At 42.2% G+C, this 14,858-nt stretch overlaps 1 protein-coding gene across 2 annotated transcripts in view; it reads left to right on the forward strand.

The window, feature by feature from the left end:
* SYCP2L (synaptonemal complex protein 2 like) overlaps nt 1–14,858 on the forward strand; it is a 238,888-nt gene that overhangs the window by 16,041 nt on the left and 207,989 nt on the right. The window contains exons 5-10 of one of the 2 annotated variants that reach the window (XM_077492189.1): nt 4,037–4,138; nt 6,982–7,009; nt 10,487–10,572; nt 10,683–10,771; nt 11,666–11,700; nt 14,412–14,554. In XM_077492189.1, coding sequence (XP_077348315.1) covers nt 4,037–4,138; nt 6,982–7,009; nt 10,487–10,572; nt 10,683–10,771; nt 11,666–11,700; nt 14,412–14,554 — 483 coding nt within the window. Of the gene's footprint in view, nt 1–4,028; nt 4,139–6,981; nt 7,010–10,486; nt 10,573–10,682; nt 10,772–11,665; nt 11,701–14,411; nt 14,555–14,858 lie in introns of those variants that run through there. The other variant, XM_077492188.1, reaches the window with a different exon arrangement.

A 14,858-nucleotide genomic window follows, 5' to 3' on the forward strand; every position in this document is an offset into this window, starting at 1 on the left:
ACGCTGGGTTCTTGCCTAAGGTGGTGTCTAAATTCCACAGGACTCGCAGAATTCCACCAACTGGATGTGAGGGCCTGTGTCTTACGTTTTTTGGTTCTGTCTGAGGGCATTAGAAAATCCAATGCCCTATTTATTTTACATTCTGGGAAAAAATTGGTTTCAAGCTTCCAGAGGCACAATCGCCCGGTGGTTCATACAAGCTATCGTGGAAGGTTACAAGATATTAAAGATTTATTGTCCTCAAAGAGAAGCCCCAAAAACCCCAAAGGGGTTCAGACCAAAGAAGCATTGGTCTGAACAGAAGGGTAAAGGGAAGGGAAGGGAAGTGTTCCCTTTAACCATCCCAGTCAGAACCCAAAACCATAGTGAAGCTAGGCTTCCTGTGGGAGGAAGGCTGACTGAAGGGATTTCTCCCACAATGGGAGGCTGTAACTTCGAACGAGTTCATCCTAAACATGGTAAGGAGGGGTTATGCCCTGGAGTTTCACAGAGATCCACCCTTCAATTTTCTTGTTACAAAGCTACCAAGAGACGCAGAGAAAGCCAGGGCCTTATATTTACTGATCGGGAAATGGTAGATCAAGAAGTATTGGCGCCAGTCCCGGGTCAGGAACAAGGGCACGGTTTTTATTTGCACATGTGATAAAGAAACCATCCAGAAAATTCTGACTAATTATGAATCTCCAGACCTGAACTTATCCATCCAATACAAAAAGTTTTGCATGGAATCCATTTATTCAATGAGAAATCTTCTGCAGAAATAAGTCTAGACTCCATTTACATACTCCGATAAGGAAAGATTGTCAAAAATGTATTAGTCTAGATCCAGCCGCAGTTGCACAGTAAGGAAAGTGATGTCAGCCCCGGCCCTTATGACAGCGTCAATACCTGCCGTACAATGGGCCCACTTCCACCAAAGAAGCCTACAGAAGGTCCTGTTGAAAGAATTGAGACACAAGGACCTAGAAGAGGAAATAACGATTCCTGCCATAGTAAAGCAATCTCTAGGATGGTGGAAAAATGGGGAGAACCTTCACAAAGGGGTACACTAGATACTACCCATCTCATCCATACTGACTACGAATGCCAGCGGTTGGGGATGGGGAGCCCATCTCAACAGCCACTGGGCCCAGGGCAAGCGGACCCCAGAAGAAAGGGGGTTAGCCTCCAATTGGAAAGAGCTGACAGCTATCTCCAGGGGATTACTAGCTTTTTAGGGACAGATCTGGGATCATCACCTTCAGATCCATTTTGACAATAGGACAGCAGTAGCGTATATCAATAAACAAGGGGGTACCAAGAGTCCCCAATTGATGTTAGCAGCCAAAATCCTCTTTCAGTGGGCAGAGAACAATATCACATCTATCACTGTGGTGCATCTGAAAGGAGAGCAGAACGATACTGCAGATTTTTTGGGTCTGCAATCAGTCTCGAATCAAGAATAATCTCTACACCTTGAGGTATTTGACAACATAGTGTCATACTGGGGAAAAACAGAAGCGGATGTGTTCGCGTCCAGGAAAAAAGTGAAAGCGACAAGTTTCTTTTCGCTATACCCGGGAGATCAAGGTGGATGCGCTGCAGAACCCCTGGGTCTTTAACCTTTCTTGCGCATTTCCACCCCTCCACCTCATTTCGAGGGTTTTAGCCAAATATCTTGTGGAAAAGACACAATCAGTCTTGGTAGCACTGTTCTGGCCTAAGAGACCGTGGTTTACAACACTTCCCAAATTAGCAGACCAGCCTTGTTTCAGAGTCAAAAACGGTCACTAGAGCTATATATGGCAAGATCTGGAAAAAGTTTAATGGATGGCTAAGTAGTGGGGGGGGGGGGGGTGAAAGCAGGAGCGCAACAAACGTAGAGTTTCTTCAAGAAGGGATTGATCGAGGCCTGTTGCTAAGTACAGTCAAGGTACAGATCGCTGCCTTAAGGTTATACCTAGAAAAAACGCTTGCAGGAAGAACCCCTTATCTTGAGTTACTGCAAAGCAATCGCAAAACACAGGCCAGTTCAGGATCGCAAGATCCCAACCTGGGACCTGTCGATAGTCCTCAAGGTCTTTCCTGGGCCACCTTTTGAACCAATCTCAGAAGCCTCTTTAAGATTGCTCACTCTAAAGACTGTACTCCTAGTCGCAATCACTTTAGCCCATAGAGGGAATGAAATAAGAGCTCTTTCCAATAGAAATTCCTTCCTCCAGATCCTGGACGATAGAGTCATCTTAAGAACGAATCTGGAGTTTGTGCCGAAAGTGACGTCTAAGTTAAATCCCTAGACATTATTCTACCTACTTTTTGTCAAAATGCCTCAATTGACAAGGAAAGACCATTTCACATGCTGGATGTTAGAAGGTGCATTCCAAGTTATCTAGAAGCAACCAAGGCCTAGAGTAGCAGATTCATTTTTTGTCTTGTTTTCCGGCAAAAGTAAGGGTTGAAAGTCCTCTATAGTTACCTTAATCAGATGGATCAGGCTTGCTATCACAGGGGGAACAGAGTGCTAGATAAGGTACCTTCTAAGGGTATTAGGCACACTCCTGGGCGGAAAAGGCTGGTGCCACCCCAGGGCAGATCTGCAAAGTGGCTGCATGGCCAAGCTGCTGTCTAGTCAGGACCAGGCTTTTGGGAGGAAAGTCCTCCAAGCTGTGCCCCCCCCCCCCCCCCCCCACCCGATCTGGTGAGTACTTGGGGATCCTCTCAACGGTTGTGCTGGAAGACGACTGGGGAAAACCAGTTAGACTTACCAGTAACTCTATTTCCAGTAGTCTTCCAGGACCGAACGATCCTATCTTTGAATTTATATTACCTGTTCTGATTATATTTTTCAGTTCCATCCTTCGATTCTTGGTGATGACCGACCATGGACTAGAGGCACCATCTTTTGAACTGAATGGGCAATGTGTTCGCTGTCAAAGAATATTGATGTGTTAGACTGGCACAGTCAAAGTCCAGACCTAAATCCAATTGAAAATGCGTGGCAAGACTTGAAAATTGCTGTCCCCCGATGCTCTCTATCCAATCTGACAGGGCTTGAGCTACTTTGCAAAGAAGAATGGGCAAAAATGTCACTCTCTAGATGTGCAAAGCTGTTAGAGACATACTCAAAAAGACTTGCAGCTGTAATTGCAGTGAAAGGTAGTTGTACAAAGTATTGGCTTAGGTGGACTGAATACAAATGTACACCACACTTTTCACATATATTTATTTGTAAAAAATTTTGAAAACCATTTATAATTTTCCTTCCACTTCACAATTTATGTGCCACTTTGTGTTGGTCTATCACATAAAATCTCAATAAAATGCATTTACATTTTTCGTTGTAACATGACAAAATGTGGGAAATTTCAAGGCACTGCACATACTATCAAAGCCAATAGTATAAGGCAGGTGTTTAAAATTACTAAGGCTGAGTTCACACAGGCCTAAGTGGGAGGTGAAAACAGATCCACATCTTTCCCGTCTACCAAATGCCCACCTTTAGCCCAGGTGCACACTGCTGCGGGTTGGAAATCATTTAAGTTCAAACCCGCACTGCAGTCCGACTTTGGGGGCGATTTGACAGACATCTGTTTAGGTTCATGCACATAGGTCTATTCAAATCGCCCCTGAAGTCACCAAAAGTAGTACAGGAACTACTTGTGGAAATCGGTGCGGCACATATGTCAAATCGCATGCCAAATTAGCCCGATGTGAACGCGAGCTGAAAGCAACATGACTGCTCAGGTCTGTACGAATTGCCAAAGTGCAGTGCATTTCTTTGCGATATGGCAGATTTTACCTAGTGTGTCATGTTTGGAAGATGGTTCTGCCTGCCCAAAATGCTCATTGAAGCCATGAAGTCCGCACCATAACTAGGGGAAAAAACCCTGAACACCTGCAAAGAAAAATAAAAGCAAAGATTTCTAAAATGGGATCTGCTGCAGATCACTTTTCAGAGGGGCTGTAAACTCCACTGGCGCTGTTAACGAGGCTTAGACATATCACTCAGTCTAAAACAAATCTGAGTATTCTGCATGTTTTTTTTCTGTTCTGTTACATGGTCCTTTGGTTTGAGAGAACCTTGGAGTTTTTGAAGATATGGGATGAGACTAGCTTGTTGGTTCCTGAACTTGTGGAAGAATTTTACGACACTGCTGTGGTATGTTTTGATACAAAACTTTTTTTTTTTTCCTTTTTAAATGGTTTAAAATAGAATTGCTGTACACTTTAAAAAGATGGCTATGAACCATATACGGTTTAGTTGCTGTTTTGAAGTCCTCCAAGTCACTGCACTATATTTTCTTTAACTTCATCAATTTCATTTTCCTAGCTCTACAACCCCTTATACAATTTACCCACATCCGGTTACCCTGGGACTGGTTATTGTGATTTTGTGTTTCACAAACATCTCTACCTGCTAGTGAGTACTCTTTGAGAAAGTGTCTCTGAGCGGTATGTGAACCAGGCTGCACACCAACAGAATTATAGAGTGTGTCCGGCACAGTACTGCTGAGTTGGGTTTTTAGGCGTTATTACAGTTATATGCTGGCTCCACTTAATTCCTCCTACAGGAGACGGTGCAGAGCAAGATGAAGAGACCAAGGATGCTCATGTGACTCTCGCTCTCGTTAAAATAAGGAAAATAGGCTGCACAGCATGTGTGAGGAGATTAAAAAATTTAGATTTCTGCTGACTGGTGTGCTTTAAAGAGGTCTTTGGATCAGGTGTGTGTGTGTGTGTGTGTGTGTGTGTGTGTGTGTGTGTGTGTATATATATATATATATATATATATATATATATATATATATATATATAGCAAAAAAAAACAATAAAATCTCCCTGACATTACTAAGTATGAATGTAGTGTTCAAGAGAAAATGTCTTTCTAGCACAAATTTTGCTTAAGAGGGGGCCAGCAGTGTTGTGCGCCCTGTTTTAAAATTCAACTCATCTCCATCTAAAGTTTCAAAGAAATCTGACTTGCACCATGAATAGTGCTGTCCTTCAAACCCACAGTAGATTCTGGGGGCTCTGTCTGGATGCCTAAGTTATGGCTAGAATAGTTTAACTTTTATTTTAGAGGTGGTTTACCTTGAGAAAATGTTTCACCTTTTCTGCTGGCCCTAATTAAAGCAGTTACTTACAGCATAGAATTCCTTGATGGATACAGAAATTACAAAATCTGACTGCCCATTCTGTGCTTTTGGCTAACTGTGCCAAGAGAACACGGGCAATAAAGGTGATCATCTTCAAAATTGACACTTTAAAATTCCCTTTTGATTCTTATCCATAATGAGGCATTGGATAGATCTGGTGACAACCCAAATAACTTTTCAAAGAACAAAGCTCAATTTCCTTTGCAAAGAATATATGGATTGTATGTTTGTTTTGTTTTAAACTAGATGGACTTGTGTCGTTTTTCAACCCGACTAACTGTGTAACATAGTCAACAAGAGCCACACAAGGAGGTTGGCATATGCCAGTCTATAACCCAGTGTGCCAGATCCAGTTTTTCATTCTAATACAACCATCTATTTTTAGGACAAATTGAGGCCAGGCAAAAGTGTAGGAGTGCAGCTAATGGGAATTTTTAGCCAATTAAGAAAATCATTTCCCGGAACCTTAGTCAACCAGCATCTTCAAAAAGGGATAATTCTTGGATCTTTTTCTGTCCCCAGTCCAACATTTTTTTTTTTTGTCAACTTGCACACGCTTGCCAATGTGCAGTCTGTTTCAGTTCATTAAGGAGATTTTCAAGGAAAAAGAGGATTTAATTTTTATTTCTCAGCTTTTCCTAATAAAGAAGCCTTGGGGAAATATCAAATGATTGGATTTCACACTGGGACTGCAGAGTGGGTATTTTTCAGGCGATTTTACAGCGCTATTTTTAGCCCAAAAGCACCTGAAAAACACCCCAGTGTGAAAGGGGTCTAAGAGGTTGGTAAACTTTTTCTTCCTGGCATACATCTAATGACATGGACTTTTCTCCTTACGTTCTTCGTGGTAGTTTTTAGACATGCCTTGACCAGGACCTTGCAACTTTTTTAAGTTCCAGTCCTGTGCTGCTAGTGTCCCCCTTTTTTCTCTCCCCCCCAAGTCGCTTAAAGACCAGCTGATTATGTGTGCAGCCATATGGTCCAGCATCTACATATTTGTCAGGTAATAGGAGCTGGATGTAATCCAACTAATCTGTGTCTGTAATTTGGATATAAAGTTCTCCAAGTTGTTGTTTTCATTTATCTTTTTTGTTTTATAATACTTCGGCTCTAGTGCGATGCACGAACCCTGTGAATCCACTGTGGGTTCTCGCATCGCACCTGACCTGCAAGGCAGTTCACACTGCACTATGCGAACTGATGTGAATATAGAAAGTTAATGACACCCCCAAATCAGTTTGCATATCTTGGTGCGAACTGTCAGTCCAAAAAAAGGGTCCTGTGCGAGTTTGGTCCGAATGCAATGAAAATTCAGCTAGATTTATCTGTATGGCTTAAATCACATGGCACAGGCATCATATTGCACTGCAGTGCGAATAAACTGTGATTATCGCACAGTGCACTGGTGTGAACTGGGACGTGCTGTCCTAGAGATGCGTCAGGAATTTTTTTTTATTTTTTTGTCCTTTCTTTCAGGAATCTCCAGTAACATATAGTCTTACCCATTCTAAAAAAAATATATTTTTCTGTATTTTTTTTGTATTTATGGTGTATGTGTCTCTTATGATCATTTTTGTTCATTTTCCTGTCCAGACCAAGTTAAAGGCAATTTTGGGTGTTGTGCAGGCAATTCCTGCAAAAGACCAGTAACACAAACTTCGTATTTCAGCAGTCTGCTGCAAGCAAGCCTGTGATTTATGATACTAGCTAACAATTATTCTCTGGCTACTTTTATCTTTGCTCTAAAATAAGATTTTGGTGCAGGAAATAGTGTACATATATACGTTTGGCAACTTGAAGTCATAAATTGTTTCTCAGTTTTATATATATATATTTTTTGTGTTAGGTGATTTGCAGAAGTAACAGCAGAGATGGTGAGTATTTCTTTCCTACTTCAATATTTGGTGCTCTTAGCGTTAAAATTGCAATTTTGTTGTAAGTATTTATTTTTTCTTTGCTAATTGTTTACCAATGGGACTATATCACAACAACAAAAAGTTGTCTGATCAGCCAAAAAATTATACCTGTCCACAATCCAAAAACACTGATCTGATAACTAGGGTTTGCATATGGTATATTCAATTTTAATACTAAAACTTAATTTTGTGGTTGCCACTTTTGTTTGGTAATTATTATTATACAGAACTTGTATAGCAACAGTTTGCACAGTGCTTTACAGACATATTACAATTGCAATACAATTTAGTACAGGAGGATCAGAGGGCTCTGCTTGTTAGAGCTTACAATCTAGGAATCGCTCATTGCTTCTACCGTATATACTCGAGTATAGGCCGACCTGAGTATAAGCCGAGGCCCCCAATTTACCCCAAAAAAACTGGGAAACTTATTGACTCGTGTATAAGCCGAGGGTGAGACATCCCTGTGTCCCGTCCATCCCTGTGTCCGTCCCTGTGTCCCGTCCGTCCCTGTGTCCATCCCTGTGTCCCGTCCGTCGCTGTGTCCCGTCCGTCGCTGTGTCCCGTCCGTCGCTGTGTCCCTGTGTCCCGTCCGTCGCTGTGCTGTGCTGTGCTGTCCGTCCATCCCTGCCTACCTGTGCCAATCTGCAGCCTCTGTGTGCCACGCTCTCCTCCTGGCAGACGGTGGCCATTCCTCTGTTCAAAAGCCGCGCCTCCCTCTCTGTGATAGGCGGAACACTCAATTTCCCAGCAGTCAGTGTTCCGCCTATCAAGGACATCCTCTCATCCTCGTCCATAGTATGAGAATGAGCGGATGTCCGTGATAGGCGGAACACTGACTGCTGGGAAATTGAGTGTTCCACCTATCACAGAGAGGGAGGCGCGGCTTTTGAATAGTAGAATGGCCGCCGTCTGTCTGCTCGACACGCTGATCGGGCAGGCAGACGGCGATGACTCGAGTATAAGCCGAGGGGGGCACTTTCAGCCTCAAAAAAGAGGCTGAAAATCTCGGCTTATACTCGAGTATATACGGTAAATATAAATAGCTGTACAGTTGTGCTCATAAGTTTACATACCCTGGCAGAACCAACAACAAGACTTGCATGCTTGATAAAATAATTTGGACCTCGTCATCGGTGTAGGTTTAGATTTCTCGAATTGACTCATTCCACTTAGACTGCATATACAGTTGTGCTCATAAGCTTACATACCCTAGCAGAATTTTATTTCTTGCCCATTTTTTAGAGAATATGAATGATCACATAAAAACTTTTTTCTTTCACTCATGATTAGTGTTTGGCTGAAGCCATTTATTATCAATCAACTGGTTTTAATATTTTTAAATCATAATGACAACAGAAACTACCCAACTGACCCTGATCAAAAGTTTACATACCCTGTATTGCCCCCCCCCCCCCCCCCCCTTACCATCAATGATGGCTTGAAGTTTATTTGTGGTATTTGTGGATGAGGCTTTTTATCTTCTCAGATAGTAAAGCTGCCCATTCCTCTTGGCAAAAAGCCTCCAGTTCCTGTAAATTCTTGGGCTGTCTTGCATGAACTGCACATTTGAGATCTCCCCAGAGTGGCTCAATGATATTGAGGTCAGGAGACTGAGATGGCCACTCCCGAACCTTCACTTTATTCTGCTGTAGCCAATGACAAGTCGACTTGGCCTTGTGTTTTGGATCATTGTCATGTTGGAATATCCAAGTACGTCCCATGCGCGGCTTCCTGGCTGATGAATGCAAATGTTCCTCCAGTATTTTTTTTATAACATACTGCATTCTTCTTGCCAACATTTTTGACCAAATTTCTTGTGCCTTTCTAGCTCAAACATCCCCAAAACCTCAGCGATCCACCTCCATACCTTTCATCATAGGCCTTGTTGACTCCTTTCCAAATGTAGCATTTATGGTTGTGGCCAAAAAGCTAAATTTTTGTCTCATCACTCCAAATGGCTCTATGCCAGAAGGTTTGAGGCTTGTTTCCGTGCTGTTTGGCATATTGTAAGCGGGATACTTTGTGGCATTTGCACAGTAATGGCTTTCTTCGGGTGACTCGACAATGTAGTCCATTTTTCTTCAAGTGTTTCCTTATTGTGCCTCTTGAATAAGCCACACCACATGTTTTCAGAGAGTCCTACATTTCGGCTGAAGTTATTTGTGGGTTTTTCTTTGCTTCCCGAACAGTTTTCCTGGCAGTTGTGGCTGAAATTTTAGTTGGTCTACCTGACTGTGGTTTGGTTTCAACAGAAAACCCCTAATTTTCCACTTCTTGATTATAGTTTGAACACTGCTGATTGTCATTCTTAATGCTTTGGATATCTTTTTATATCCCTTTCCTGTTTTATACGGTTCAACTACCTTTTCCCGTAGATCCTTTGACAATTCTTTTGCTTTCTCCATGACTCAGAATCCAGAAACCTCAGTGCAGCACTGGATGAAAGGTGCAAGGGTCTGTCAGGAGTCCAGAAACGCATTGCCCTTTATACACACAAACTAATTACAAGCAAAGAGATCACAGATGAGAAGGGTTACCATGAATAGCCATTCAAACCCCTTTGTGTCAACTTCTGTGCATGTTGTTAGGCCAAAATCACCAGGGTATGTAAACTTTTGATCAGGGACATTTGGGTAGTTTCTGTTGCCATTATGATTTAAAAAGACTAAAATGTTCAGTTCATGCAAGTCAGCCCAAGAATTTACAGGAACTGGATGCTTTTTGCCAAGAGGAATAGGCAGTTTTATCATCTGAGAAGATAAAGAGCCTCATCCACAAATACTACAAAAGACTTCAAGCCGTCATTGATGTTAAGGGGGGCAATACACGGTATGTAAACTTTTGATCAGGGTCATTTGGGTAGTTTCTGTTGTGATTATGATTTAAAAAGATTAAACGCAGTTGTTTAATAATAAATGGCTTCAGCCAAGCACTAGCCATGAGTGAACAAAATGTTTGTGTTATCGTTCATATTTTCTGAAAAATGGCCAAGAAATCATAAATTCTGACAGGTTATGTAAACTTAGGAGCACGACTGTATATGCAGTCCAAGTGGAATGATTCAATGCAAGAAATCTGACCCTACACCGACGTCCTCTGATGACGAGGTCCAAATAATTTTATTAAGCAAGTAAGTCCTGTTTTTGATGAAATATGTTGGGCATGTGTCTAGAAGTGTAAGGCTTGCAGTGTGTAAAACCATTCAGAATTTTAAGATGTGATCGGTATGCAGCCAGCTTTCTTGGATTGAAGCGCAGTGTGGAGCGAGGATGGGGCTCTGGGCTTTGACACCCAGATGGTCCACAGTATCAAGTTGGATCAAACTAGTTTTGACAGTGGTAGGATATGCTGTGATCACATAATTCCAAGCAGATTAATGCTGTAGTACTATAATTAAAAGATTAATTTAAATATTTTATTATTTTGCATTAGGTGTAAAGCAGTTACTGGATTCCTTTTTGTTTCATCTTGGATATATCATAGCAGAAAAGTGGCCTGCGTTTCATATTCAGTTGGAGGTGAGCCATGTTCAAATATTTCACTTTGTGTATTAATCTGACCAATCAATATGTTTTGTTTAATTTTTTTTTTTTTTTTTTTTTATATGTTTCCAAAAACTGTCAAAAAGGCAATAAAGACTTTTAACCACATTCTGGATCATATTTCACGGGAAGATAAGAAGTCGCTTCAATCATCTGAAGAGATGAGTACTCTGCTGTAAGTAATATATGTGGACTCTAATAATTCATCAGAACTGTTCAGTACAACAACAATTAATATATTAAATTAAACAGCCAATTGGCATAATTTTTTTCGTGAACCAGTTATAAGAAATTTTGGTTGCTAGACTTTACTGTTCTCTTTTGTTCTAGCTTATCAAAGAAGTCAAAATCTACTTAGTAATGTACATTTCTTAAATGCTAAATAATGCTGTTGCCTTCAGATGTATGTGACAGTGCTCTGCTATTTCCGATTGGAAATTGTAATGTAAGCTACTCTTCTCAGTAAACAGACACCTCCTTGAACAGCACAACTATATGCAGTATAAAGCTAGCCGTATTTCCTAGAGTAGAATCCTTTGTGCAAATCTTTGTAAATTGACGTTTACCCTCAAAATGCTGCAAAATACTAGGCATTTGGAAAGCTCAGCTGATCCATACAACAATCTTTGACAAATTGAGAAGCAGTGTGTGTTAAAATTAACAAGTAACGTACAATAGTAATATAACATACTGAATGTTCTACATGAGTAATTTGAACTTTAATTTATATTATCGATTTATAAACGTAAGATGGCAAAGTGGTGTCTTTTAAAGCATATTTATCTGGCCATTGTAGTTTAGCTTTTCTCACTTACCAAGCTGTTTGTAACTCCGATTAACTGCAGTAATGAAAAGACAAGCCAAGTTCAGGATTAGCCATATCTTCCGTGATTGTGAATTGGTAGTTAGGAAAAAGGGAGGAGATCACAAGAATATGGAAAAGGAAAGCATTTAGAAAACTACTTATTGCCACTGTGTCTTCCAGAAAACAAATTATGTCAACCAGCACAAAGAACAGTTTTACTTTAAAGAATGAAATATGCTAATTTTTATTTATTTATTTTTTTAGGAAAACCATGGCAAGAAAATTGTTTGAAGTTGGGGGTATGCCATTTGCATTTTTACTGAAAATGTTGGTGTATTCTATATGGAGCTTTCCTCACAGGCATAGATGTTGCCTAATATTACTGTTGTATGAATGGTGCGCTATACAGTATATCTGCATACAATAGGCCAAAAATTAGCTTTCATTAGCAGATGGGTGCCAGTGTAAAAAATAATTGACTCTGCATTTTTGCTTTTAATATCAGAATAACTCTCTAACCAGTGGCCATCACTATTCTATCTCATCCCTATGAACCCCTATGAATGTAATAGAAGATATTTTTAAAATAAACCTATTTAAGAGAAATCAGATGCTGCCATGCTGATCCAACGCCTTTAGCAGGGCCGGACTGGGAAAACCAGCCCTGGAAAAAATATACTAGTCCCATAACATTATTATACCAGCCTAACATCATAATGTCATTATTTCCTTGTTCATGAAAGGGAAAGCACATTTGAAGAGTGTGTATATGTGTGTGTGTGTATGTATATATATATTATATACACGGCAGATAAGAAAGCGCATATGGATATATATATATATACACATACATACAATAAAAAAAAGCAAATTCCAAGGGGTACCCCAGGAACCAAGGTCTCCAGAGACCACCTTCCGCAGAAAGAATGGGGTGGGGGGATTACTGATATATGGGGGAAACCTTTATATCAGTGCCCCCTTATATTCTTGTATTCACTCCCCCCCCCCCTTACATCAGTGACCCCCCCTTACATCAGTGACCCCACCTTACATCAGTGACCCCCCCTTACATCAGTGACCCCCCCTTACATCAGTGACCCCCCCCTTACATCAGTGACCCCCCCCTTACATCAGTGACCCCCCCTTACATCAGTGACCCCCCCTTACATCAGTGACCCCCCTTACATCAGTGACCCCCCTTACATCAGTGACCCCCCTCACATCAGTGACCCCCCTCACATCAGTGACCCCCCTCAGACTTGCTTGGCTCCCACTCTTAACTCCTCTCCAGACTCCCCCCCCCCCCCCCCCCCTCCAAGACTGCAGACTTGATGGACAGAGGTTGCGGACATGATACAAGTGATGTTTAGAGACTGAGGACATGATACAAGAGATGGCTAGAGACTGAGGACAGCACACAAGATAGGTAGAGACTGAGAACATGATGCAAGAGATGGCCAGAGGCTGCGGACATGATACAAGACATGGTCAGAGGCTGCAGGCATGATACAGGAGGTGCCAGAGGCTGCAGGCATGGTACAGGAGATGGTTAGAGACTAAGGACATCATACTAAAGATGGTCAGAGACTGCAGACATTATACAAGAGATCAATGCAGCCTCATCAGTGCCCATCAAATGCAGCTTCACGGTGCCCATCATTACAGCCTTGCCGTGCCCATCATTACAGCCTTGCCGTGCCCATCATTACAGCCTTGCCGTGCCCATCATTACAGCCTTGCCGTGCCCATCATTACAGCCTTGCCGTGCCCATCATTACAGCTTTGCTTTGCCCATCAATGCAGCTTCATGCCTCCTCCTTGTGCCCATCAATTGCCGCCTCCCTGTGCCCATCAATTGCCGCCTCCCTGTGCCCATCAATGCCGCCTCCCTGTGCCCATCAATGCCGCCTCCCTGTGCCCATCAATGCCGCCTCCCTGTGCCCATCAATGCCGCCTCCCTGTGCCCATCAATGCCGCCTCCCTGTGCCCATCAATGCCACCTCTCAGTCCCCACCAATGTAGTTTCTCTGTGCCCATGAATGCAGCCTCGCTGTGCCTACCAATTGTAGCCTATGTGTTCTCGCCAATTGTAGCCTATGTGTTCTCGCCAATTGTAGCCTATGTGTTCTCGCCAATTGTAGCCTATGTGTTCTCGCCAATTGTAGCCTATGTGTTCTCGCCAATTGTAGCCTATGTGTTCTCACCAATTGCAGCCTCTCTGTGCCCACCAATTGCAGCCTCTCTGTGCCCACCAATTGCAGCCTCTCTGTGCCCACCAATTGCAGCCTCTGTGCCCACCAATTGCAGCCTCTCTGTGCCCACCAATTGCAGCCTCTCTGTGCCCACCAGATGCAGCCTCTCTGTGCCCACCAGATGCAGCCTCTCTGTGCCCACCAGTTGCAGCCTCACGGTCTCACCATTTTCTGGATAACACACGCTCTCCTCCCTCTGTCCTCCAGTGCTCATATATCACGGAGCTGGATCTGTGTGCAAGGTCCCTACCCCCTAGACCTGCTTGTGTGATAAGCGGAACACTGATTCAATCTACTATCACACGAGCCAGTCTAGGGGGGCGGGATCTTGCACACAGAACCAGCTTCGTGATATAGGAGCATAGAACAGAGGGAGGAGAGTGCTGCAGTCGCCGCTCAAAGCGGCCCCAGGGCAGACGGCCTACTGGGAATTTTCCCAGTAGGCCAGTCCAGCCCTGGCCTTTAGTACTTTTGAGTCAGTCAGGACATCAACGGCTGCATCCTTGTTTCAAGACATCAAGACAAGGTTTTTGTTACATAAGTTTGCAAATATATCTAATGCTGCACTGCAGCTCCATAGCATCTCTGAAAGGTGTAGTCCCCAACTCCAGGTTTTTACTGTAGGTTGGCAATGTCGGCTTACAGCACAGGTTTCCTTTAGGCAGCCTTGTCTGTTTACACAATCTTTCCTAAATTTACCAACATGCCTTTTACACGTATACCAATGTTTAATTCATTTTCTTTCTATTTTGCTGTAGACTACGATGGTCAGGTTGCCATTTCTGAAGCCTTATGTAGAATGGCGCCTAGAAAAATGAGGGAGAATCTTGTTCGTCATTGGTTTGATGACACCTTTTTTGCAAATGCTTTTCTTGATATAAATGACAAGGACTTTGAAACGGTAGGTGTCATAAGGTCTTTATATACTCTATTCTATTCTTTATATTCTCTATATACTATAAACTGCAGTAACCCAGCTAGGTAGATATCCTGATTGCTGTGGGTCTGTGCAGGTCATTTCACATGGCAAATGCATTTTCTAATGTCATACATCTCAACTTTATTGGCTAAAGTATGATAGAATATTAAAAAATTCCAACACCTTTTGAAAGCAATGAGACAGTGCCAAAACTTTTGAAAAATAATTGTAAGCTTCTGTGTGTGGAAATGTATTTGTTCTGTAAAAATGCTAGATGACCTGTATC

This window comes from Lithobates pipiens, unplaced genomic scaffold, assembly GCF_037356315.1.
Source record: "Lithobates pipiens isolate NorthernLeopardFrog02 unplaced genomic scaffold, aLitPip1_a1.2 Scaffold_19, whole genome shotgun sequence".
In the NCBI taxonomy this organism is placed as follows: Eukaryota; Metazoa; Chordata; class Amphibia; order Anura; family Ranidae; genus Lithobates; species Lithobates pipiens.